This window comes from Gobius niger (genome assembly GCF_951799975.1).
Source record: "Gobius niger genome assembly, chromosome: 24".
NCBI lineage: Eukaryota > Metazoa > Chordata > Actinopteri > Gobiiformes > Gobiidae > Gobius > Gobius niger.
Window position 1 is genome coordinate 16,206,201 of NC_136875.1, and position 25,240 is coordinate 16,231,440.

Sequence of the window (25,240 nt, forward strand, 5' to 3'; positions counted from 1 at the left end):
GATGAAAAATGTACAAAACATGGACAAAAAATTACAAAACTGGACAGTGAAACAATGGAAACACAGTAGAGTTATGGTCTTTAGTAACTCTATTCGAGTACAGGTCCTCAGTAACTGGAGTACAGGAGTAGATCTGTGTTGTATCAGAGTGAGTGCTCTGTCTCTGCTCCTCTTCACACTCAGGCTCCGCCTCCTGCCCCTCCCCCTCCCCCTCCTCCTCCTCCTCTTGCCCCTCCTCCTGCCCCTCCTCCTCCTCCTCCTCCCCCTCCTCCTCCTCCTCCTCCTCCTCCCTCTCGAGCTCACTCTTCACTTCTCTCCTGCTCAGTTTAAACAGTTTCACACAAATATCTGGACTTTTTTTCGTCGTTCGTGTCGTTTTCCAACATTTTTATTTGTATTTTGTGGGAAAGTCTTCACGGCGGATTCGGATCAAAGTCGAGTCTGTTTCTCTGTCATCGTTTTCTTTTATTTACTGGATATTGTTACCGTCCTCTGTCGTTTCCTCTGTCGTTTCCTCTGACTCTGAAGAAGAAGAAGCAGAAGCAGCAGCAGAAGAAGAAGAAGCAGACGAAGAAGAAGAAGCAGAAGAAGAAGCAGCAGAAGAAGCAGCAGCAGAAGAAGCAGCAGCAGAAGAAGAAGAAGAAGAAGCAGAAGAAGCAGCAGAAGAAGAAGAAGCAGACGAAGAAGAAGAAGCAGAAGAAGAAGCAGCAGAAGAAGCAGCAGCAGAAGAAGAAGAAGAAGCAGAAGAAGCAGCAGAAGAAGAAGCAGCAGAAGAAGAAATGCCGGTGCAGATCCCGGACGACCGGGACTTCTCGTCCTTCAAAGACGAGTGCCTGAACCCCGAGGGCTGGGTCCCCAAATACAACAAGAACAACATCACAGTGTGGTGCCGCACGGAGGAGAGCGCCACCGTGCAGAAGATCAAGGTACTGCGGGCGGGGAGGGCTTTATCAGGGCACATTCACTCCAGGTCGGCTTTACTCAAATCCAAAAGCTTCTGGAACAAAGACGAGGAGATCAAGGATGAAAACACAACAAAAAAGTTACAAAATTAAGTTTAAAAAAGTGACAGTTTCAAATCTTAGCTTTCAAATGAGGCGTCACACTGTTGCTCTCCAGTCCAGAAGCTTTAGATTTGAATAAAGCTGAACTGGAGCGAATGTGCTCTGTTCAGGCGGGGGTTAAGATGAGCTGATAAAGCTTAAATTTCAGGTAAATCTAAAATGAATTTACATTTATATTATTTATTCTAATCATGTAAATAAAGGTTTTCTGCTTCAGCTCAGACTCGATATAATAATAAGTTTAGCAAAACAAAAACAAAAAACCACAGTCCGCCATTTTGGATTTCGGCCATTTTGGATGACAGCCCTTGAATCTGATTTTTTTTTTCAGAACCAGAAAACCATTTCTCTCTCTCTCTCTCCTCCAGGGCGTTCACTGGAGCCATAAGCAGAAGCAGAACTTTAAAAGTTTTCCTTTTAATTTTTCTATTCTTCTGATGGAATTCTGCACTTTGTCCATGTCCTCCAGGAATAAAACGGCTAAAAATGATCTTTAGAAGTGGATAAACTTTCCAAACAAACACTTTATCAAACACTGAACCTTCTGAAAGAAAAACTCCGTCAACAACTCAGTCCATCACCAGAAGATCCAAAAATCCAAACACTGAGACTTAAAACAACAAACACATAAAGGATTCTGTGATTTAAAGGTTTTTTCCACACTGAGATATGTTCTTACCTGAGCTGTGACGAGTTCTTTAGGACCTGTCTGATCTTCAGTCACGTAAACACAGCGCAGACGGCGTTAGCATTTAGCCTCTCCCTCTCTATAGTGTTAGCATTTAGCCTCTCCCCCTCTATAGTGTTAGCATTTAGCCTCTCCCTCTCTATAGTGTTAGCATTTAGCCTCTCCCTCTCTATAGTGTTAGCATTTAGCCTCTCCCCCTCTATAGTGTTAGCATTTAGCCTCTCCCTCTCTATAGTGTTAGCATTTAGCCTCTCCCCCTCTATAGTGTTAGCATTTAGCCTCTCCCTCTCTATAGTGTTAGCATTTAGCCTCTCCCCCTCTATAGTGTTAGCATTTAGCCTCTCCCCCTCTATAGTGTTAGCATTTAGCCTCTCCCCCTCTATAGTGTTAGCATTTAGCCTCTCCCCCTCTATAGTGTTAGCATTTAGCCTCTCCCCCTCTATAGTGTTAGCATTTAGCCTCTCCCTCTCTATAGTGTTAGCATTTAGCCTCTCCCTCTCTCCTCTATAGTGTTAGCATTTAGCCTCTCCCTCTCTCCCTCTATAGTGTTAGCATTTAGCCTCTCCCTCTCTCCTCTATAGCTCCAAAACAGGTCAAGATAGAAGCTACCAAGCTCTTCCACGTTTCCCCTATTTAAATATGGTTACGTGAAGTGTTCCACTACAAAGTATAATTACACACAATTAAACAATGTGGATTTTCTAAGCGGATAAAAGGGGGGACTATATTGTAAGGCGTAATAATACCAGGAGTAGTTTGGCATCCGCACAGTAAAGTGAAGATTCTTCCCCAGATTGAGGTGTCTCTTTGCGTCTAAAAGTTAAAAATATGTTTTGTTTTCTTCAATTTGGGGAGAAGTTTTGTTGTTGTCTCTCTCTACCATCCTTACTGATCTATATTCCAGGGTATTTAATGCTACTTTTAGCCGCAATATTATGAAACACGTTCTCATCACATTCATAAAGACACAAGATTTCACATTTTGAGGTATTTAGCTGTAAAACCGGCAGCATCAGAGAACCTTTGAACCAGAGTTATGGCATTCTCAATCTGATGTTTGTCTGAAAGAAAGGATAAAAGGGGGGACTATATTGTAAGGCGTAATAATACCAGGAGTAGTTCGAAATCAACGCAGTAATCTTCACTTTACTGTGTTGATTTCGAACTACTCCTGGTATTATTACGCCTTACAATATAGTCCCCCCTTTTATCCGCTTAGAAAATCCACATTGTTTAATTGTGTGTAATTATACTTTGTAGTGGAACACTTCACGTAACCATATTTAAATAGGGGAAACGTGGAAGAGCTTGGTAGCTTCTATCTTGACACTATATAGAGGGGGAGAGGCTAAATGCTAACACTATAGAGGGAGAGAGGGAGAGGCTAAATGCTAACACTATAGAGGGGGAGAGGCTAAATGCTAACACTATAGAGGGGGAGAGGCTAAATGCTAACACTATAGAGGGGGAGAGGCTAAATGCTAACACTATAGAGGGGGAGAGGCTAAATGCTAACACTATAGAGGGGGAGAGGCTAAATGCTAACACTATAGAGAGGGAGAGGCTAAATGCTAACACTATAGAGAGGGAGAGGCTAAATGCTAACACTATAGAGAGGGAGAGGCTAAATGCTAACACTATAGAGAGGGAGAGGCTAAATGCTAACACTATAGAGAGGGAGAGGCTAAATGCTAACACTATAGAGAGGGAGAGGCTAAATGCTAACACTATAGAGAGGGAGAGGCTAAATGCTAACACTATAGAGAGGGAGAGGCTAAATGCTAACACTATAGAGAGGGAGAGGCTAAATGCTAACACTATAGAGAGGGAGAGGCTAAATGCTAACACTATAGAGAGGGAGAGGCTAAATGCTAACACTATAGAGAGGGAGAGGCTAAATGCTAACACTATAGAGAGGGAGAGGCTAAATGCTAACACTATAGAGAGGGAGAGGCTAAATGCTAACACTATAGAGAGGGAGAGGCTAAATGCTAACACTATAGAGGGGGAGAGGCTAAATGCTAACACTATAGAGAGGGAGAGGCTAAATGCTAACACTATAGAGAGGGAGAGGCTAAATGCTAACACTATAGAGAGGGAGAGGCTAAATGCTAACACTATAGAGAGGGAGAGGCTAAATGCTAACACTTTAGAGAGGGAGAGGCTAAATGCTAACACTATAGAGGGGGAGAGGCTAAATGCTAACGCCGTCTGCGCTGTGTTTACGTGACTGAAGATCAGACAGGTCCTAAAGAACTCGTCAGGGACACAAAAGGGCACAGCGCCCCCTGGCTTTGGACCATAATTATAAATGTTTTGACCCAAAAGTGCTTCGATCCGAACAGGAAACACCCGGACTCCATTACCCAGCATGCCACTGGCTCCTCCCGGCAGGTTCATTATGTTAATGATGATACTGTACATGACAGTTTCTCCTCAGAGGCGTCTCGAGGTTTACAATCAGGCTGACATTTGTTTTTGTTGCTTTTCCCCTGCTCTCTTATTGCTTTGTCACAGCCTAAAGGCCGGTCATTTGAAAGCTAAGCCCTTCTGTTGGACCTGTGTTAGAGAAGCCTCCGCTGTAGATGAACTGTTTGAACTAACTCGTATTAGGTGCTTTGTCCAGGCGTTTGAACCTCCTGATGAGAAGTAACGGCTCAGACTCTGAGCTGCAGGCCGAGTGTGCAGCTGGTTTAGTGTTTCCTTCATGTTTAATGCTGAAGGAGAAACGGCTCAGTGCTTCAGAAAGAGCTGCTCAATTATTAAAGCTCTGGTGCACAGCCGCGCTCCGAGCCGCGTCACACGGCTGCACTGTTTTATCACCGAGTCCGAAACAAGGTGCTTTACGACGGCAGGTCCTCCCTCAGCCTCGTCTCGTCTCAGACTCGGGAAACTTACTCTGAGAAAAGACGTTCTGTCTGACTTTTCTTCACCGTGACTCATCTCCCCGTGTCTGAGAAGCTCCAGTTTCTCCTGAATCTTTAACAACTTACTACGAACCACTGTGGCCTGACACACTGACCCCAAACACACGACACCTGGACCAGACCAGGTCCAGACGAGTCCAGACCCACCTGTGTCCAAGCGCCTGACCCTGAGGGCGAGAAGAGCACCTCATTTGAAAGCTAAGGAAACTCAAGACAGTTAAAGAGTCTATATCTCACTACAATGATGACAAACCTTCTGTTGGTCTGTAAATGCAGTAAATTAGAATAACTGCCTTGTATAAAATGAGACGAAAACAAAGATGGCAATGTGACCAAAAAATGACAAAAATTAGAGGAAAAATTTAGGAAAAAATTACAAAATGTGACAAAAATGTGATAAAAAATTGATAAAAAATTGACAAAAAAATAACAAAAAATAACAAAAAATTGCTAAAATGTGATATAAAGTTGACGAAAAAATGACAAAAATGGGATTAAAATTTAACAAAAAAATTCAAAAATTTTACAAAAAATTGACCAAAAATTGACCAAAAAAATGGCAAAAATTTGACAAAAAAATACAAAAAAGTTACAAAAATGAGTTGAACAACCAACAAAAAAATGATGTAAAAAAAATCTGACGTGAGGAAAAAGATCCTCTTGGTTCAGGCGGGAGTTAAGAGGTTAAAGAGGGGGAGTTCTGCTTTAAAGAGGGCGTGTTCTGCTTTAAAGAGGGGGTGTTCTGCTTTAAAGAGGGGGTGTTCTGCTTTAAAGAGGGGGTGTTCTGCTTTAAAGAGGGGGTGTTCTGCTTTAAAGAGGGGGTGTTCTGCTTTAAAGAGGGGGTGTTCTGCTTTAAAGAGGGCGTGTTCTGCTTTTGTCAGTCCCATAGCACCAGTCTATATCTCACTACAATGATGACAAACCTTCTGTTGGTCTGTAAATGCAGTAAATTAGAATAACTGCCTTGTATAAAATGTCTCTCTCAAAATGGCTGTAGTGAATGTCTTGAAATAGGCCTCTGTCTCTTTAAGAACCTCTTAACTCCCGCCTGAACCGAGAGGATCTTTTTCCTCACGTCAGATTTTTTTTCCATCATTTTTTTGCTGTGTGTTCAACTCATTTTTGTAACTTTTTCGTCAATTTTTTATCCATTTTTGTCATTTTTTTATTTATTTTTTGTCACATTTTTGTCATTTTTTGTCACTTTTTGTCATTTTTTTATTTATTTTTTGTCACATTTTTTGTCACTTTTTGTCATTTTTTTATTTATTTTTTGTCACATTTTTTGTCACTTTTTGTCATTTTTTTATTTATTTTTTGTCACATTTTTGTCTTTTTTTGTCACATTTTTGTCTTTTTTTAAATTTATTTTTGTCACATTTTCTGTCAATTTCTTGTGACATTTTTGCCACTTTTTCATCAATGTTTTCGTCACTTTTTCGTCACATTTCCATCATTGTTTTCGTCTCAGTTCTGTCGCTATTTTCACAGCTTTTGTCCTGAAGCTTTCGGATTGGGGTAAAGCCAAACTGGAGAACCTCTGAGCCTTTAGACACGCCCCCTCCACACGCTGTCTGTGGCATCAGTGGGGAGGGGGTTCTGCTGAGGAGCAGTGGTTGGTTACTCGGCTGGTGACCAAAGCTCGGAGGCGTCTCCAGGAGGTGGGGGCGTTCCTAGGAGGACTCAGGCAAACCTATCCCTAAAATGGCCGCCATCAGGCAAAGCTATCCCTAAAATGGCCGCCATCAGAGTTTTTACAGATTACTCAGAAATACGAGAATGTGCTAAGGCTCAGATCGGGCTCGGATCGGGCTCGGATCGGGCTCGGATCGGGCTCGGATCGGGCTCAGATCGGGGCTCAGATCGGGCTCAGATCGGGCTCAGATCGGGGCTCAGATCGGGCTCAGATCGGGCTCAGATCGGGGCTCAGATCGGGCTCAGATAGGGCTCAGATAGGGCTCAGATCGGGCTCAGATCGGGCTCAGATCGGGGCTCAGATCGGGCTCAGATCGGGGCTCAGATCGGGCTCAGATAGGGCTCAGATAGGGCTCAGATAGGGCTCAGATAGGGCTCAGATCGGGCTCGGATCGGGCTCAGATCGGGCTCAGATCGGGCTCAGATCGGCCTCAGATCGGGCTCAGATCGGGCTCAGATCGGGCTCAGATCGGGCTCAGCTCGGCCTCAGATCGGGCTCGGATCGGGCTCAGATCGGGCTCAGATCGGGCTCAGATCGGGTTCAGATCGGGCTCAGATCGGGCTCGGATCGGGCTCAGATCGGGCTCAGATCGGGTTCAGATCGGGCTCAGATCGGGCTCGGATCGGGCTCAGATCGGGCTCAGATCGGGCTCAGATCGGGCTCAGATCGGGGCTCAGATAGGGCTCAGATAGGGCTCAGATAGGGCTCAGATAGGGCTCAGATAGGGCTCAGATCGGGCTCGGATCGGGCTCAGATCGGGCTCAGATCGGGCTCGGATCGGGCTCAGATCGGGCTCAGATCGGGTTCAGATCGGGCTCAGATCGGGCTCAGATCGGGCTCAGATCGGGCTTAGATCAGGCTCAGTTCGGGCTCAGATCGGGCTCAGATCGGGCTCAGATCGGGCTCGGATCGGGCTCAGATCGGGTTCAGATCGAGCTCAGATCGGGCTCGGATCGGGCTCAGATCGGGCTCAGATCGGGCTCAGATCGGGCTCAGATCGGGGCTCAGATCGGGCTCAGATCGGGCTCAGATCGGGCTCAGATCGGGCTTAGATCAGGCTCAGTTCGGGCTCAGATCGGGCTCGGATCGGGCTCGGATCGGGCTCAGTTCCGGCTCAGTTCCGGCTCAGCGCTGGGGAAGCGGCGTCTCTCAGCGGGACATGATATTAAAGTCTGAGTGAGCGCGAGCTGCTGATTGAGTTACACAGAAACAGAAGCTCTGGACATGAGAGGCCAGTGGAAAAGACGGGTCAGACTCTGGTTCCAGCACAGCCTCGCAGGGACATGAGGGACAATACAGGGACATGAGGGACATTACAGGGACAATACAGGGACGTTCCAGACTCTTCTCTCCTGATAAAGACGTTTCTGTTTTAGAATCGATGGTTTTCACGTGACAAAAACAACAAAAAGTGACAAAAATTCAACAAAAATTCAACAAAAATGTGACAAAAATAAAAAAAAGTGACAAAAATTCAACAAAAAAATGACAAAAAAATCTACAAAAAAATGACAAAAATTCAACAAAAAAATGACAAAAATTCAACAAAAAAGTGACAAAAATTAAACAAAAAAGCGACAAAAATTCAACAAAAATGTGACAAAAATTCAACAAAAATTCAACAAAAAATCAACAAAAATTCAACAAAAAATCAACAAAAATTCTACAAAATCGATGGTTTCTCGTAGACTCCGATGTTTCTCGTAGACTCTTCTCTCCTGATAAAGTTTCTCTCGTCTTTGTTCAGATGAGAATCGTTTGCAAAGACGTTTCCGCGGAGACGGTTTACGACGTGCTCCACGACACCCCCTACAGGAGGAAGTGGGATTCCAACATGATCGACACCTACGACATCGGGCGACTCACGGCCAACGCCGACGTGGGATACTACTCCTGTGAGTACTTCCTCTGAGTACTGCGCAGTACTTCCTCTGAGTACTGAGCAGTATTTCCTCTGAGTACTGAGCAGTACTTCCTCTGAGTACTGAGCAGTACTTCATCTGAGTACTGAGCAGTACTTCCTCTGAGTACTGAGCAGTACTTCCTCTGAGTACTGAGCAGTACTTCATCTGAGTACTGAGCAGTACTTCCTCTGAGTACTGAGCAGTACTTCCTCTGAGTACTGAGCAGTATTTGCTCAGAGTACTGCGCAGTAACAGGTACTCGTGTCTCCTCAGGGCGGTGTCCGACTCCGCTGAAGAACAGAGACTTCGTGACCATGAGATCTTGGCTTCCTCTGGGCGACGATTACCTCATCATCAACTACTCCGTCAAACACCCAGTAAGTACTACTACTACTACTACTACTACTACTGCTACTACTGCTATTACTACTACTACTACTACTACTACTACTGCTATTACTACTACATTCTCTACAAAAGGGTGAATCAGCACAACTGGACTTACTTTAAAAGAGCTGACAGTTTCGCTTCCTCAGAGCTGTAGTCCGTGGTGACCCCGCCCACCTGGTATAGACGTGGTGGGCGGGGCAGAATAAGGTGAATAGATTTGGGGGGCGTGGATGTTGAATACCCAGTGACGGTTGATGACATCACTGGCACTAACAGGACACTTCCTGTTTGGCACTAACTGCTCTAACGGGGAGCGTCAGGTGTTGAAGGGTTTCAGTGATGTACGAACGTTTGGAGAAGATGTGTTTCAGTTGTTCTGACAGGTTGTTCTCACAGGTTGTTCTGACAGGTCAGCCACATACGGGGGGGGGATCTGAGCCTGGTGTTTGTTCTTCTGCGTCTGAGCTTCTTACCTTGACTTCTGTTGGACACCAGACTGAAGGTCATATCTACAAACCTTCACTTCTGAAAGTCTCATGGACATGATGGTGTTCGGCCGCTCGGTGACCTCTGAGGTCAGGATGGATCCGCTCTGTACAGCAGAGCACTGACCCCCCCTGACCACTGGACCAGAGGGTGGTGTGAGGAGAAGTGTAGGTCCTGGTCCGTGTTCTTACGGTGGACAGAGACACTCAGCCTCCTGTGTCGTCCACTTTCACCAGGCCGTCCAGGAACAAAAGACCGTTGGTGTTCATGCCCTCCTGAGTGAACCTGATGAAGGTCCACTGACCTGATATGATGGAAAACTCATACCCTTCTGCAGCAGAATCCCTATGTCCACACATCTGCACCAGTGTGATGCCTGGTCTGTTCCTGTAGGAGGGGCTCCTTCTCTAAGCTCCTCCTGCTGTCACAGCCCCGTCAGGAGGAAGTGAAGAATGACATGATAAGATGTGATGGTTTCACCTTTATCAGGTCTAACATGTCGGATCTTCTTAACAAAGTCCTGAACCCGGACATCGACAGACCAGGGGGACTCAGGCTCCAGCTGTTTAACATCTGGGACAGAGCGACGGCCCGGGGCCAGGACATGTCTGGGCCCCCGCCAGTGATGTCATCAGCCGTCACTGGTAAATCACCATCCACGCCCACCACGTCTATACCTGGTGGGCGTGGTCACCACGGACTACAGCTCTGAGGAAGCGAAACTGTCAGCTCTTTTAAAAGTTTGACTACTACAACTACTACTACTACAACTACTCAGTTAGTTCAGTTTATTATGAATATACAGTAAAAACATTTACACATTCATTCATGGAGTGTTGCATATTCATAAATGGGACACACTTGAAGCAACAGTTTGCTTATATCTGGGGCCCAAGATAAGACACAATATTAAAAACACAAACATACAATAATACATTAGTAACCGAGGAAACATTACCTTTGTACCCTTTTACCTTCCAAACCTATAACTAACCTACTCTAATCTAAAACTACCTTGTCTTACTTTTATTACTTTAGCAATGCATCAATTTAAAAGAGTACACACTATAAGCTCACACACATTGGGACATACAACCATCAGACACAAGCTTTTTTATTTTTTTATTTTAGATGTCCAGCTCGGGTTGATTGTATTTTCCTATGAGCTCAATTTTTAATTTCTTTTTAAAAATGGCCAAAGACGATGCAGTTTTAATGTCAGTGTTCAGTTTGTTCCGCCGCACTGAGACTCGTACACTTGAGTGTCCTCGTTTTTCCCTTTAAGAGGGTTTTATGTCTCGTGTTGTGATCATGAGCAGGTGCAGAGGTCGGGATGAGCTGAGCCAGTCTGTCCTCAGGTCTAAACATGACATGATACATTACACATGCATTTAGAGTTTTTATATTTGTAGAAAAAGGAGTCAGTGTTGCTGTTAAACTTGGCCCCACAGACGGCTCGAATGGCTTTCTCCTGAAGGGCTTGTCATTTCAAGAGATAACTGGGGAATGTGTTGCACCAGATCACGTTGCAGTAATTTACTACGACTGAATCGGCTTGTTGCACAATGTGGCTACGCTAGTTCCTCTGAGCTGAAGCTGTGGGCGCTAGCACTTCCTGTTCGTGTTCATTTCCATTAAGATGAGCTCAGACCAGTGAGTTTCTGGTAGAAATATTTCCATAGAGGAGACGTTTATGTTTGTGAGGATCAGGGAGTTTGTCTTGAAGCTAAAGGCTAATTTAACCTCTTAACTCCCGCCTGAACCGAGAGGATCTTTCTCCTCACGTCAGATTTTTTTTTTGTTTCATTTTTTTGCCATTTTTTTTATCAAATTTTTGTAATTGTTTGGTCATTTTTTTTGTCACATTTTTGTAATTTTTTGGTCATTTTTTTGTCATTTTTGTAATTGTTTGGTCATTTTTTGGTCACATTTTAGTAATTTTTTAGAATAGAATGAATAGAAAAACTTTATTGTCCACCATGCACAATGATGGCATTTTTTGGTCACATTTTTGTCATTTTTCGTCAATTTCTTGTGACATTTTTGCTAAGGGGTTAACGCATTACACAACTTGAAATAGTGCCTTTATATATATATATTTTTATAGCATGTTAGCCTTTAGCTTCAAGACAAACTATCAATCCTTCATGATCACAGGCGTCTCTGATCTGAACTTCATGATTTGAACTCACAGTAAATGATCGTCTACCGGGAACTCACCGCCCACAACATAATCTTTTGAAAATATGATTATTATTCCAGGAAAAGAAAACAGACAGGAAGTCCAGGCGCTCACACCTTCAGGTCAGAGGAGCTAGCATAGCCACACCGCGCAACAAGCCTATTCTCCTGTGGGATCTGGCCTGTGGCTCATGATGAACCAGTAACTCTGTAAAACGTGTGTTTGGTTAAATACTGTGTTTTTAGGTTTTGTATTTCCTGTTTCTTCAGCAACATCCTCCTAAGAAAGATTACGTCCGCGCCGTGTCCCTCCTCACGGGTTACCTCATCCAGTCCACCGGCCCGAGCTCCTCCACCCTCTACTACCTCACACAGGTGGACCCCAAAGGTACCACCTCACTGTCCACAGCTGCGCATCGTTACGTGTTTAACGATGCTAAAATGTGACGTCTGGAACCTGAAAACAATAATGTGAGGAAGATCTGCACATTTACAATATCGGATTCTTCAGAAGTGTCATGAAATGTGGAAGAATTTTGAAAAAAAACAGGGAAAATTGGAAGAAATTGGGGCAAAACATTTTTTTGTACAAAGGCGGAAACTGGGGAGAAAAGAGGGAGAATAATAGTAATGAAAAATGTGCAAAAATGAGGGAATAAAAGGAAAAAGAGGACACGGACTGTAAAAGTGTGGGAACTTTTGGGAAAACTGTCTCATGAAAGAAACATTCATCATCCAGGATTATGGTCTTCATTAGAAACGTCTGCAGCCCAAACTAAAGCGGTTGTGTTGTTTTCAGGGTCGTTACCGAAGTGGGTGGTCAACAGAGTGTCCCAGTTTGTGGCTCCAAAGGTAAATGACTAAAAATTGATAAAAAAAATTGATAAAAAAATGACAAAAAAATGACAAAAAAAAGACAAAAAAATGACAAAAAAATGATAAAAAATGACAAAAAAAATGACCAAAAAATGATAAAAAATGACTAAAAAATGACAAAAAAAATGACCAAAATGTGATAAAAATTTGACAAAAAAATGACCAAAAAGTGACAAAAAAATGACAAAAAAAGATAAAAAATGACTAAAAAATGACCAAAAAGTGATAAAAATTTGACAAAAAAATGAAATAAATTGAAAAAAAAAATGACCAAGAAATGACCAAAAAATGACAAAAAAATGATAAAAAAATGATAAAAAAATGATTAAAAAAATGACAAAAAAAATGACTAAAAAATTAAAAAAAGAACAAGATGTGATAAAAATTGGACCAAGAAATGAAAAAAAAAGAAGAAAAAAAAAGACCAAGAAATGACCAAAAAATGACAAAAAAAAATCACAAAAAAATGACCAAAAAAAAGACTAAAAAATGACAAAAAATGACCAAAATGTGATAAAAATTTGACCAAAAAATGAAAAAAAAAGAAAAAAAAAGAAAAAAAAATGAGTGTTGTATGAGTCTCCAGTTAAAGTGTGACTGAACTGTTCTGAGTGTTCCATGTTTGATAAACACTTGGTTTCATTACTTGAGTAAAATGGTCAGATCAGTCGGGTCAGATCATCCGAACACTGTGGTGATGATAATCTGACCTGTACCTTCACTAGACCAGTGGTTCTCAACCTTTTAGAGCCGCGACCCCCATTATAACAGTTAACTAGGATCGGGACCCCCACCCGGGTCAGACCATGGGAAACACAGGGACATTAACCTCTTAACTCCCACCTGAACCCAGCACATTTTCTCCAGTTTGGCTTTACCCCAATCCAAAAGCTTCTGGGAAAAAGGTGAGAAAATAGCGACAGAACTGAGACGAAAACAATGATGGAAATGTGACAAAAGTGAGGAAAATATTGATGAAAAAGTGAAGAAAATGTCACAAGAAATTGACAAATTTCTTGTGACATTTGTCAATTTTTTGTCACATAAATGTGACAAAAAAAATTGAAAAAAATGACAAAAAAATTACGAAAAAATTGACCAAAAAATGACAAAAAAAATTGAAAAAAATGACAAAAAGTTGATGAAAAAGTGGCAAAAATGTCACAACAAATTGACAAAAAATGTGACCAAAACATGGAAAAAAAATGAAAAAAAAATGGGGAAAAAATGGACAAAAAATGACACAAAAAATTACCAAAAAATGACTAAAAATTTGATGAAAATTTGACAAAAAACTGAAAAAAAAATTGACAAAAAATGACCAAAAAAATGATAAAAAATTAGAAAAATGAGTTGAATACCAAACAAAAAAAATCTGATGACGTGAGGAAAAAGATCCTCTGGGTTCAGGCGGGAGTTCAGAGGTTAAACTATACAACTCTTAGAAAACAAAGAAAAAACAATGGCTAAAACAAATTAAATTTAGAACAAATAATGGCCCCCTGGTAAAACAGCATGTTTGCTACGATGCCCTAGTGTGTCCCGACCCCCAGGTTGAGAAGCCCTGCACTAGAGTACAGATATCTGACCTTTAACCCCGTGCGTGCCGCTGTCTCCAGGCCATGCGTAAGATCTACAAGGCGTCCCTGAAGTACCCGGAGTGGAAGCGTAAGCACAGCCCTCAGCTGAAGCCCTGGCTCTACCCGGAGCAGAACTCCCTGCCCAGCCTGGACCCGTCGGCCCTGACCCTGCAGAGAGCCGACTCCCTGGAGAACATCGACGAGAGCTGCGCCAACGAGGAGAAGCAGGCCAAGGACCAGAGCGACGAGGAGCAGGACTGAGGCGTGAGGCGGGGGGCGGGGCCGGGGGCGGGGGCGGAGCCGGGGGAAGAGCGGGCGTTTCCTCAGTCAATACACTTCCACAGGCACCACTTATACTTTACACTAAGGGGTCACCAGGAGGTCAAAGGTGAGACGCTGCAGGTCAAAGTTCACTTATACTTTACACTAAGGGGTCACCAGGAGGTCAAAGGTGAGACGCTGCAGGTCAAAGTTCCTCCTGAACGTCTGACAGTTTTAACTCTGTCTGAGAAAAAACAGACAAACTCTGGCTCTCTGTGGTGTTTATTCTCTGACGTTTTGAGATTTATTCAGGAAGTGACTCCAACAGTTTGGGAAAGTCTAGAAACGTTTTGGAAATTTTGGAAACATTTGAAGAATTTGGAAAAATTTGGACATTTTGGAAAAGTTTTGGAAAGTTTGTAAAATGTCGTCCCACAAAAAGGACAATTATTAAGACATTGAATAAAAAATAATAATAATTGGAAAAAGAAATTGGAAAATATTTGATGTTTTATTTTTTTAGTTTCACAAAGCACAGAAAAATAATTATTTGAAAAAGTTTTAAAAATATTTCTAAATCGTTTCTTTTTTTTAAATTTGGAAAAAACAGAACAATTATTTAAAGACATTGAATTTAAAAAAAATAGTAATTGGAAAAAGAAATTGGAAAATGTTTAAAACATTTAAAAGACATTTTTGAAAACCTTGAAAAAGTTTTGAAAATATTTTGAAATCGTTTTGTTTTTTTATTTGGAAAAAAATAAAATAAAAAAAAAACATGGAAAATTGAATATAGAAAAAAGAAAAAGTTTTGAAACCATATGTAGAATGTCCTTCGACATGTGTCTGTCTGCTGCCTGGTCTTTCCCACACTTTTTGAAAACTTTGGGGAAAAAATAGAACAATTATAAAATTATAATTATATCATTATTATAAAACAAAATCATAATAATTGAAAAAAGAAATGTTTAATTTTTTTTTTGTTTCGTTTTTTTTTAAAGTATTAATTCAAGTAATAATTTTATTTATATTTATTGCAACATTTAATTTTATAAGAATTTGTTTTAGAAAAAGTTTGAAAAAGTTTTGAAACCATTTGTAAAATGGAGTTTTGGGATTAAAAAAAAATCTTTTAACATTTTTGATATTTTGAGCAAAAAATACTTTTTTTAACGCTTTTATTTAACATTTCGGTAATTTTTGCATTTTTTGGAAAAGTTTTGAAAAGGAAAAAAAAGTCTAACAAAAAGGTGACAATTCTGGAACAAATAACTCTGAATCTTTCATCACAGGGATTTTTACAGCTCGAACTCCACATTTATTGAGAAATTATTTTTTTAAATGTTTTCACTAAAAACTCGTTTATTCCAAAACAAAACAAGATGGAACCAATATGTTTCTTTTAGCCTCTTTTATGCATAAAACGAAAATATAAAATGACAGAAAACAGCAGGATTTCAGAGTGATTTCTCTAAAGTTCTTTCACCTGCAGAGTCTCACCGTAACATCATATAAAACATCCTAATGAGCAAGTTCTTGTTCCACTGATGGATTTCTGATATTTAACTCGATCACTGAAAGTCAATAATGAGGTTGTTATAAATTCACTTTGTCTGAAATGTATTCACGGCTGAAACGCCGGCGTGGGCGGAGCTTCGTTCCTCTGCAGACTCGTCCGTTTCCTCTGGTGTAAATCCAGTGTTTCCTGGTGTTTCCGAGTGTTGTTTGTTTTGTTTTCCTCCTAAACTGTTTGAGATTTAAACTCTACCTTTTGTATAATGTTCGTTTCTCCTCTGGGATGTTTCCTGTTCAATAATAAAACTGATGCAGAAGAATTCACTCGTCTTTTCGTGAAGGTAAAGTTCTCCCTGACTTCAGACCGACCTGGGAACCGTGTTGTGTTTGTGAATATGGAATTACCTTTTTCCTCACGTCACCGGATTTTTCTTCCATCATTTTTTGTTGGGTTTTCAACTCATTTTTGTCACTTTTTTGTCATTTTTTGTCACATTTGATACAATTTTTGTCACATTTTTGTAATTTTTTGGTCATTTTTTCCGACGATTTTTCGTCATTTTTTGTCATTTTTTGGTCAATTTTTTATTAAATTTTTGGCCTTTTTTTGGCTCATTTAATCACATTTTGGGGATTTTTTGGTCATTTTTTCCGACCATTTTTTGGTCATTTTTTCGTCAATTTTTAATGAGATTTTTGTCACTTTTTTGTCTCATTTGATCACATTTTTGTCACATTTTTGGAATTTTTTGATCATTTTTTTCGACTATTTTTCATCATTTTTTCGACCATTTTTCTAAATTTTTTTGTAATTTTTTTGTAATTTTTTTAAATATTTTTTTAATTTTTTGTCAATTTTTTGTCATTTTTTTGTCTCATTTAATCACATTTTTGTCACATTTTGGAATTTTTTGGCCATTTTTTTGGCCATTTTTTGGAATTTTTTGGTCATTTTTTCATCAATTTTTTATGAAAATGTTGTCATTTTTTGTCCATTTTTTAATCAAATTTTTGTCATTTTTTTGTCACATTTTAGGAATTTTTTGGTCATTTTTTCGACCATTTTTTGTCAATTTCTTGTGACATTTTTGCCACTTTTTCATCAATTTTTCGTCACATTTCCATCATTGTTTTCGTTGCTATTTTTTCACCTTTTTTCCAGAAGCTTTTGGATTGGGGTAAAGTAGAGAAACTGTGCACATGTGGGAACCGTGTCGTGTTTATGGAAAGTGAACTCAGGACTGACTTTGTGTAAAACAGGCTTTATTCCAGTCGTATATGCATCTGTATATACATGAGTAAAGTGTTTGTGCTTGATACTGTTACATGTTCCCTTTAAAAAGTCTCCGTTTGACCTGAAATACTTTGATACAAGGTTAGATTCTTTCACACACACTTCCTTTAAAACATCGTCTTCTCCGCAGTTTGGTTTTTCCAGGTGTGACAGTGTTTCTGCTGAATCCAGATGTGTGCAGAGGTTTGCAGCTGCTGAACCTGTTTATCATCAGATCAGCACAACATTTATAACATTCAATCAGTTCATTCAGTGTATCGGCTAACGGCGCTCAGTGTGTTTGAATGGAGGCGTTAGCATCCCGTTAGCAATGGGATAAATGCTAAGCTAACGGGTCATGGAGGTGATTTAACCTCTGAACTCCCGCCTGAACCGAGAGGAGCTTTTTCCGCACGTCATCACATTTTCTTTCCAGCATTTTTTTGTTGGGTTTTCAACTCATTTTAGTTACTTTTTTGTCATTTTTTGTTCAATTTTTTTTAATCCCATTTTTGTCAAATTTTGTTGTCAATTTTTTAAACACATTTTGGACATTTTTTTGCCATATTTTTGTCATTTTTTGTCAATTTTTTCAAAAAAAAAAAGTCACTTTTTTGTCACATTTTTGCAATTTTTTTTGTCATTTTTTTGTCATTTTTTCAACAATTTTTTGTCAATTTCTTGTGACATTTTTGCCACTTTTTCATTAATTTTTCGTCACTTTTTTGTCATTTTTTTTGCCATTTTTTGTCACATTTATACATTTTTTCGTCAATTTTTTGTCATTGTTTCGGCCACATTTTTGCCATTTTTTGTCACATTTTTATCACATTATTGGAATTTCTTTGTCAATTTCTTGTGACATTTTTGCCACTTTTTCATCAATTTTTCGTCACTTTTTTGTCACATTTCCATCATCGTTTCCGTCTCAGTTTTGTTGCTTTTTTCCAGAAGCTTTTGGATTGGGGTAAAGCTGGAGTAAATGTGCTCGGTTCAGGTGGGAGTTAAGGGGTTAAACATAAAGACTATGAAATACTCATGTTATTAGTAACAGATTACTGATTTATGTATTCATCAGCGCCCCCTGTAGGTGACAGTGGCGTGTCGTAGGTACATGGATTTACAAGCCGTCACCACCAGGTGGCGCTTCTGAGGACGATCACAGGAAGTGAAGGAAACTAAAGCAGGAAACAAACCTTCTGTCTGACTGAAAGAACCTTCAATAGTTTAAACTGTGGGAACCTTTTATGAACCTTTTCCAGACCCGGGTCAGACGGAGGTGAAGATGTCATGATGATGTCATGATGATGTCATGATGATGTAATGATGGTGATCTGGTGAACTGGACCTGATGTGACAGAAACATCAGGATCATAAGAACTCCCTTTTCTCTACACGATAACATGACGTCTACATTTAAGAACTCGTATTCACATATATTTCCCATGATGCCGAGCGTCCTCTGGCCTCTTCTTCTTCTCTTGTCCTCTGTGTGTGCTGCTCTTCTTCTTCTCTTGTCCTCTGTGTGTGCTGCTCTTCTTCTTCTTCTCTTGTCCTCTGTGTGTGCTGCTCTTCTTCTTCTTCTCTTGTCCTCTGTGTGTGCTGCTCTTCTTCTCTTGTCCTCTGTGCCTGCTGCTCTTCTTCTTCTTCTCTTGTCCTCTGTGTGTGCTGCTCTTCTTCTCTTGTCCTCTGTGTGTGCTGCTCTTCTTCTTCTCTTGTCCTCTGTGTGTGCTGCTCTTCTTCTTCTCTTGTCCTCTGTGTGTGCTGCTCTTCTTCTTCTCTTGTCCTCTGTGTGTGCTGCTCTTCTTCTTCTCTTGTCCTCTGTGTGTGCTGCTCTTCTTCTTCTCTTGTCCTCTGTGTGTGCTGCTCTTCTTCTTCTCTTGTCCTCTGTGTGTGCTGCTCTTCTTCTTCTTCTCTTGTCCTCTGTGTGTGCTGCTCTTCTTCTTCTCTTATCCTCTGTGTGTGCTGCTCTTCTTCTCTTGTCCTCTGCGTGCTGCTCTTCTAAACGTCGTACAGCGGCTCCTCTTCTTCTTCTCTTGTCTTCTGCGCCTGCTGCTCCTCTCCTTCTTCTTCGTTCCCCTTGTCCAGCGCGCTCTGCAGCTCCTTCAGCAGCAGCTCCTCGGAGCTGGGGCTCGACGGCGCCTCCGCCTGGTCGTCGTCGGCGGTGTGGCCCGTCTCCGTGGCGACCAGGCGCAGGTGGGCGGGGACTTCCTGCGTCTCTGCGATGACGCTGGTCCTGAAGCTGGTCTGGAGAGACTTCAGGACCTGCAGACCGAAGTCCCCGACCTCCTCGTACAGCGGCTCCGAGAACGAGTCCGGCTCCGGGGCCACGCCCTCCTCAGGCTGCGCCGTCATTGGCTGAAACACAGGAAGTCACACACAGTTGTTAAAGTGGGGGTGTTCTGCTTTAAAGAGGGGGTGTTCTGCTTTAAAGAGGGGGTGTTCTGCTTTAAAGAGGGGGTGTTCTGCTTTAAAGAGGGGGTGTTCAGTCTATATCACACTACAATGATGACAAACCTTCTGTTGGTCTGTAAATGCAGTAAATTAGAATAACTGCCTTGTATAAAATGTCTCTCTCAAAATGGCTGTAGTGAATGTCTTGAAATAGGCCTCTGTCTCTTTAAGAACCTCTGAGCCTTTAGACACGCCCCCTCCACACGCTGTCTGTGGCATCAGTGGGGAGGGGGTTCTGCTGAGGAGCAGTGGTTGGTTACTCGGCTGGTGACCAAAGCTCGGAGGCGTCTCCAGGAGGTGGGGGCGTTCCTAGGAGGACTCAGGCAAACCTATCCCTAAAATGGCCGCCATCAGCCAAAAATTCAACAAAAATGTGACAAAAAATCAACAAAAAATGACAAAAAATGACAAAAAATTCAACAAAAAATCAACAAAAAATGACAAAAAATTCAACAAAAAATCAACAAAAATGTGACAAAAATGTGACAAAAATGTGACAAAAATTCAACAAAAATTCAACAAAAATTCATCAAAAAATGACAGAAATTAAACAACAAATGTGACAAAAATTCAACAACAAATGACAAAAAATGACAAAAAATTCAACAAAAAATGACAGAAATTCAACAACAAATGTGACAAAAATGTGACAAAAATGTGACAAAAATTCAACAAAAATTCAACAAAAATTCAACAAAAATGTGACAAAAATTCAACAAAAAATGACAAAAAATTCAACAAAAAATGACAAAAAATGACAAAAATGTGACAAAAATGTGACAAAAATTCTAAAAAATGACAAAAACCTATCCCTAAAATGGCCGCCATCAGCCAAAAATTCAACAAAAATGTGACAAAAAATCAACAAAAAATGACAAAAAATGACAAAAAATTCAACAAAAAATCAACAAAAAATGACAAAAAATTCAACAAAAAATCAACAAAAAATGACAAAAAATTCAACAAAAAATCAACAAAAATGTGACAAAAATGTGACAAAAATGTGACAAAAATTCAACAAAAATTCAACAAAAATTCATCAAAAAATGACAGAAATTAAACAACAAATGTGACAAAAATTCAACAACAAATGACAAAAAATGACAAAAAATTCAACAAAAAATGACAGAAATTCAACAACAAATGTGACAAAAATGTGACAAAAATGTGACAAAAATTCAACAAAAATTCAACAAAAATTCAACAAAAAATGACAAAAAATTCAACAAAAAATGACAAAAAATGACAAAAATGTGACAAAAATGTGACAAAAATTCTAAAAAATGACAAAAACCTATCCCTAAAATGGCCGCCATCAGAGTTTTTACAGATTACTCAGAAATACGTGAATGTGCCAAGGCAACACTTCAGCCACGTTTTTAATGAGGGAGTGAAAAAGTCCATTTTGCATAACACCCCCCCTTTAAAGAGAGGGGGCGGGGCCTCCTCAGGCTGCGCCGTCATTGGTGCAAACACAGGAAGTCACACTGGGTTTACACATTTCTGCTTTTGTGATGTAATAAAACCTGAAACAAGACAAGACGTAACAATGAACTCACAAAGTACATGGAGAGCGTCCTCCTGTCGTGGAGCTTCCTCTGAGGAGAAACAGAAACAGTTAGTATAAGCATTAGCATTAGCATTAGTATTAGTATAAGTATTAGTATTAGTATTAGTTTTATTTTTAGTATTAGTATTAGCATTAGCATTAGCATTAGCATTAGCAATAGCATTAGCATTAGCATTAGTATTAGTTTTATTTTTATTTTTAGTATTAGTATTAGTATTAGTTTTATTTTTAGTATTAGTATTAGTATTAGTATTAGTTTTATTTTTAGTATTAGTATTAGTATTAGTATTATTTTTAGTATTAGTATTAGTATTAGTATTAGTTTTATTTTTAGTATTAGTATTAGTATTAGTATTAGTATTAGTTTTATTTTTAGTATTAGTATTAGTTTTAGTATTAGTATTAGTATTAGTATTAGTATTAGTTTTATTTTTAGTATTAGCATTAGCATTAGTATTAGTATTAGTTTTATTTTTATTTTTAGTATTAGCATTAGCATTAGTATTAGTATTAGTATTAGTTTTATTTTTAGTATTAGTATTAGTATTAGTATTATTTTTAGTATTAGTATTAGTATTAGTTTTATTTTTAGTATTAGTATTAGTTTTAGTATTAGCATTAGCATTAGCTTTATTTTTAGTATTAGTATTAGCATTAGCTTTATTTTTAGCATTAGCATTAGCATTAGCATTATTTTTATTTTTAGTATTAGTATTACTATTATTTTTAGTATTAGTATTATTTTTAGTATTAGTATTATTTTTATTTTTAGTATTAGTATTACTATTATTTTTAGTATTAGTATTATTTTTATTTTTAGTATTAGTATTACTATTATTTTTAGTATTAGTATTATTTTTAGTATTAGTATTAGCATTAGCATTAGCTTTATTTTTAGCATTAGCATTAGCATTAGCATTATTTTTATTTTTAGTATTAGTATTAGTATTAGTTTTAGTATTAGTTTTATTTTTAGCATTAGCTTTATTTTTAGTATTAGCATTAGCATTAGTATTATTTTTATGTTTAGTATTAGTATTAGTTTTAGTATTAGTATTAGCATTAGCATTAGCATTAGCTTTATTTTTAGCATTAGCATTAGCATTAGTATTATTTTTATTTTTAGTATTAGTATTAGTATTAGCATTAGCTTTATTTTTAGCATTAGCATTAGTATTAGTATTAGTATTAGTATTATTTTTATTTTTAGTATTAGTATTAGTTTTATTTTTAGTAGTAGTAGTAGTAGTAGTAGTAGTAGTAGTAGTAGTAGTAGTAGTAGTATTATTATTGTTATTATTATTATTGTTACTAATGTTCATGGGGCTCATACCAGCGTCTGATTGGCCGAGAGCATGCTGCTGTTGCTCTCGTCCCCTCTGATGGGAACCAAAGGCATCGTCCCGAACTTCTGCTTGGAGATGTCTGAGGACGAGTGTCTGCGCAGGATGGCGGGCGCCGTCTCCGCGTTCTGGAGGAGAAGATCCAGCAGCTCAGAGTCACATCGTCCACAGGGAGTCACGTTTATGGACCTCACCTGAGCTTTGAGGACGCAGGTGATCCAGTCCCAGAGCTCCGCCTCCGCGCCGCAGCAGAGGAACCTGCACACACACGTTCATGAGCGGCGCTGACCAGAAACAGGAGGAGAAGGTGGCGCTCGGGCTGCTCGATTATTGAAAAAATAATAATCACGATTATTTTTGTCATAATTGAAATCACGATTATTCAAACGATTATTTGTTGCCTTAAAAAAAATCCATTAAAAAAGTGACAAAAATCCATCAAAAAAAAGACAAAAATCCATCAAAAAAAAGACAAAAATCCATTAAAAAAAGACAAAAATCCATTAAAAAAATGATAAAAATCCATTAAAAAAATGACAAAAATCCATTAAAAAAATGACAAATATCCATAAAAAAAAGACAAATATCCATCAAAAAAATGACAAATATCCATAAAAAAAAAGACAAAAATCCATTAAAAAAAGACAAAAATCCATTAAAAAAATGATAAAAATCCAGCAGAAAAGTGACAAAAATCCATCAAAAAAGTGACAAAAATCCATTAAAAAAAGACAAAAATCCATTAAAAAAATGACAAAAATCCATCAAAAAAATGACAAATATCCATCAAAAAAAAGACAAAAATCCATCAAAAAAATGATAAAAATCCATTAAAAAAATGATAAAAATCCAGCAGAAAAGTGACAAAAATCCATCAAAAAAAAAAGACAAAAATCCATCAAAAAAAAGACAAAAATCCATTAAAAAAAATGATAAAAATCCAGCAGAAAAGTGACAAAAATCCATCAAAAAAGTGACAAAAATCCATTAAAAAAAGACAAAAATCCATTAAAAAAATGACAAAAATCCATTAAAAAAAAGACAAAAATCCATTAAAAAAATGATAAAAATCCAGCAGAAAAGTGACAAAAATCCATAAAAAAAAAAGACAAAAATCCATGAAAAAAAGACAAAAATCCAGCAAAAAAAGACAAAACTCCATAAAAAAAGACAAAAATCCAGCAAAAAGTGACAAAAATCCATGAAAAAAAGACAAAAATCCAGCAAAAAAGTGACAAAAATCCAGCAGAAAAAATGACAAAAATCCATCAAAAAAATGACAAAAATCCATTAAAAAAAGACAAAAATCCATCAAAAAAAGACAAAAATCCATCAAAAAAGTGACAAAAATCCATTAAAAAAAAAGACAAAAATCCAGCAAAAAATGACAAAAATTAAAAAAAAAAAATTGAAAAAATAAAATACAAATTCAAATTAAAAAATTATAATCGATTTTTGGCGATTATGCTAATTTTGTAATCGTTTACTGTTGTAATCGACATTGTAATCGAATTTCGATGAATTGCACAGCCCTCGGAGGCGGAGCAGATACTCACAGCTGGTGTTTGCGGGACATCACGGTGAAGCCCCACCTGCAGAAGAAGAAACCATCAGATAAACACACTCACACACACATTCACAGGCTCTGAGCTGCACCTGGACGGAGCCTTCAGCTTCCTCCTGACGCCGATGTAGATCTTCATGGACTTCAGGCTCCACTCCTTCTCTGGCTTGATGCTCTGCAGGAGAACAGAGCGTTAGCTTCAGTCCTGATCCTGGTCCAGCCTGGGTTCAGTCTGATCTGGACCTTCTTGTCCTTGAGCAGGCGCAGTTTGGAGCCCTGGATCTGGAAGGTTCTCTCCTGGAACTTGTTTCCCTGAAGGAGCTTCGGAGGTTCCTCTCTGCAGCGGAGCAGCCCCACCTTCATCACCTCGCTCTTATACGCTACGAAACATCACAGCAGTATATAAAACATTATATATAACATGATATATACAGGGACTGACCCAGGACTGACCCAGGTCTGACCCGGGTCTGACCCAGGTCTGACCCAGGACTGACCCGGGTCTAAGGTCTGGTCACAGGTGTCACTCACAGGTGAAGATGTTGATGGCGTCCTCTTTGTGAACCCTCTTGACGATGAGGAAGGCGGAGCTCGGGTCGGCCATGTTGCACCACTGCAGCGCCTGCTCCAGGACCCGCTCTTTAGGGTGTAGGGGGCGCTCTAGAGCACACAGAGACACGCCTTAACACAGTTATATTAATATACATGAGTCACAGGCTCTCTTTAGGGTGTAGGGGGCGCTCTAGAGCACACAGAGGCGCTCTTTAGGGTGTAGGGGGCGCTCTAGAGCACACAGAGTCACGCCTTAACACAGTTATATTAATATACATGAGTCACAGGCTCTCTTTAGGGTGTAGGGGGCGCTCTAGAGCACACACAGACTCTCTTTAGGGTGTAGGGGGCGCTCTAGAGCACACAGAGACACACCTTAACACAGTTATATTAATATACATGAGTCACAGGCGCTCTTTAGGGTGTAGGGGGCGCTCTAGAGCACAGAGACACACCTTAACACAGTTATATTAATATACATGAGTCACAGGCGCTCTTTAGGGTGTAGGGGGCGCTCTAGAGCACACAGAGACTCTCTTTAGGGTGTAGGGGGCGCTCTAGAGCACACAGAGGCTCTCTTTTGGGTGTAGGGGGCGCTCTAGAGCACACAGAGACACGCCTTAACACAGTTATATTAATATACATGAGTCACAGGCTCTCTTTAGGGTGTAGGGGGCACTCTAGAGCACACAGAGGCGCTCTTTAGGGTGTAGGGGGCGCTCTAGAGCACACAGAGACACACCTTAACACAGTTATATTAATATACATGAGTCACAGGCGCTCTTTAGGGTGTAGGGGGCGCTCTAGAGCACAGAGACACACCTTAACACAGTTATATTAATATACATGAGTCACAGGCGCTCTTTAGGGTGTAGGGGGCGCTCTAGAGCACAGAGAGTCTCTCTTTAGGGTGTAG

General features: G+C 39.6%; 2 protein-coding genes across 2 annotated transcripts in view; one reads left to right on the forward strand and one right to left on the reverse strand.

Moving 5' to 3' along the window:
- Positions 1 to 779: 779 nt before the first annotated feature.
- stard15 (StAR-related lipid transfer (START) domain containing 15) lies at positions 780 to 14,053 on the forward strand (the record flags this gene model as incomplete). Its single annotated transcript, XM_079582546.1, has 6 exons — positions 780 to 926; positions 8,123 to 8,270; positions 8,553 to 8,656; positions 11,607 to 11,724; positions 12,136 to 12,188; positions 13,832 to 14,053. The coding sequence occupies 6 exons, from the start codon at positions 780 to 782 to the stop codon at positions 14,051 to 14,053; spliced, it is 792 nt and encodes a 263-aa protein (XP_079438672.1).
- A 4,217-nt stretch (positions 14,054 to 18,270) lies between these two features.
- Positions 18,271 to 25,240, reverse strand: part of arap3 (ArfGAP with RhoGAP domain, ankyrin repeat and PH domain 3) — a 77,643-nt gene continuing 70,673 nt past the window's right edge. The window contains exons 28-36 of the mRNA XM_079582550.1: positions 24,304 to 24,432; positions 24,016 to 24,152; positions 23,865 to 23,947; positions 23,765 to 23,800; positions 22,403 to 22,466; positions 22,199 to 22,336; positions 20,855 to 20,893; positions 18,849 to 19,199; positions 18,271 to 18,784 (exon numbers count right to left, since the gene is read on the reverse strand). Of these exons, the coding sequence (XP_079438676.1) occupies positions 18,272 to 18,784; positions 18,849 to 19,199; positions 20,855 to 20,893; positions 22,199 to 22,336; positions 22,403 to 22,466; positions 23,765 to 23,800; positions 23,865 to 23,947; positions 24,016 to 24,152; positions 24,304 to 24,432 (1,490 nt within the window). The 3' untranslated portion in view covers position 18,271. The remainder of the gene's footprint in view (positions 18,785 to 18,848; positions 19,200 to 20,854; positions 20,894 to 22,198; positions 22,337 to 22,402; positions 22,467 to 23,764; positions 23,801 to 23,864; positions 23,948 to 24,015; positions 24,153 to 24,303; positions 24,433 to 25,240) is intronic.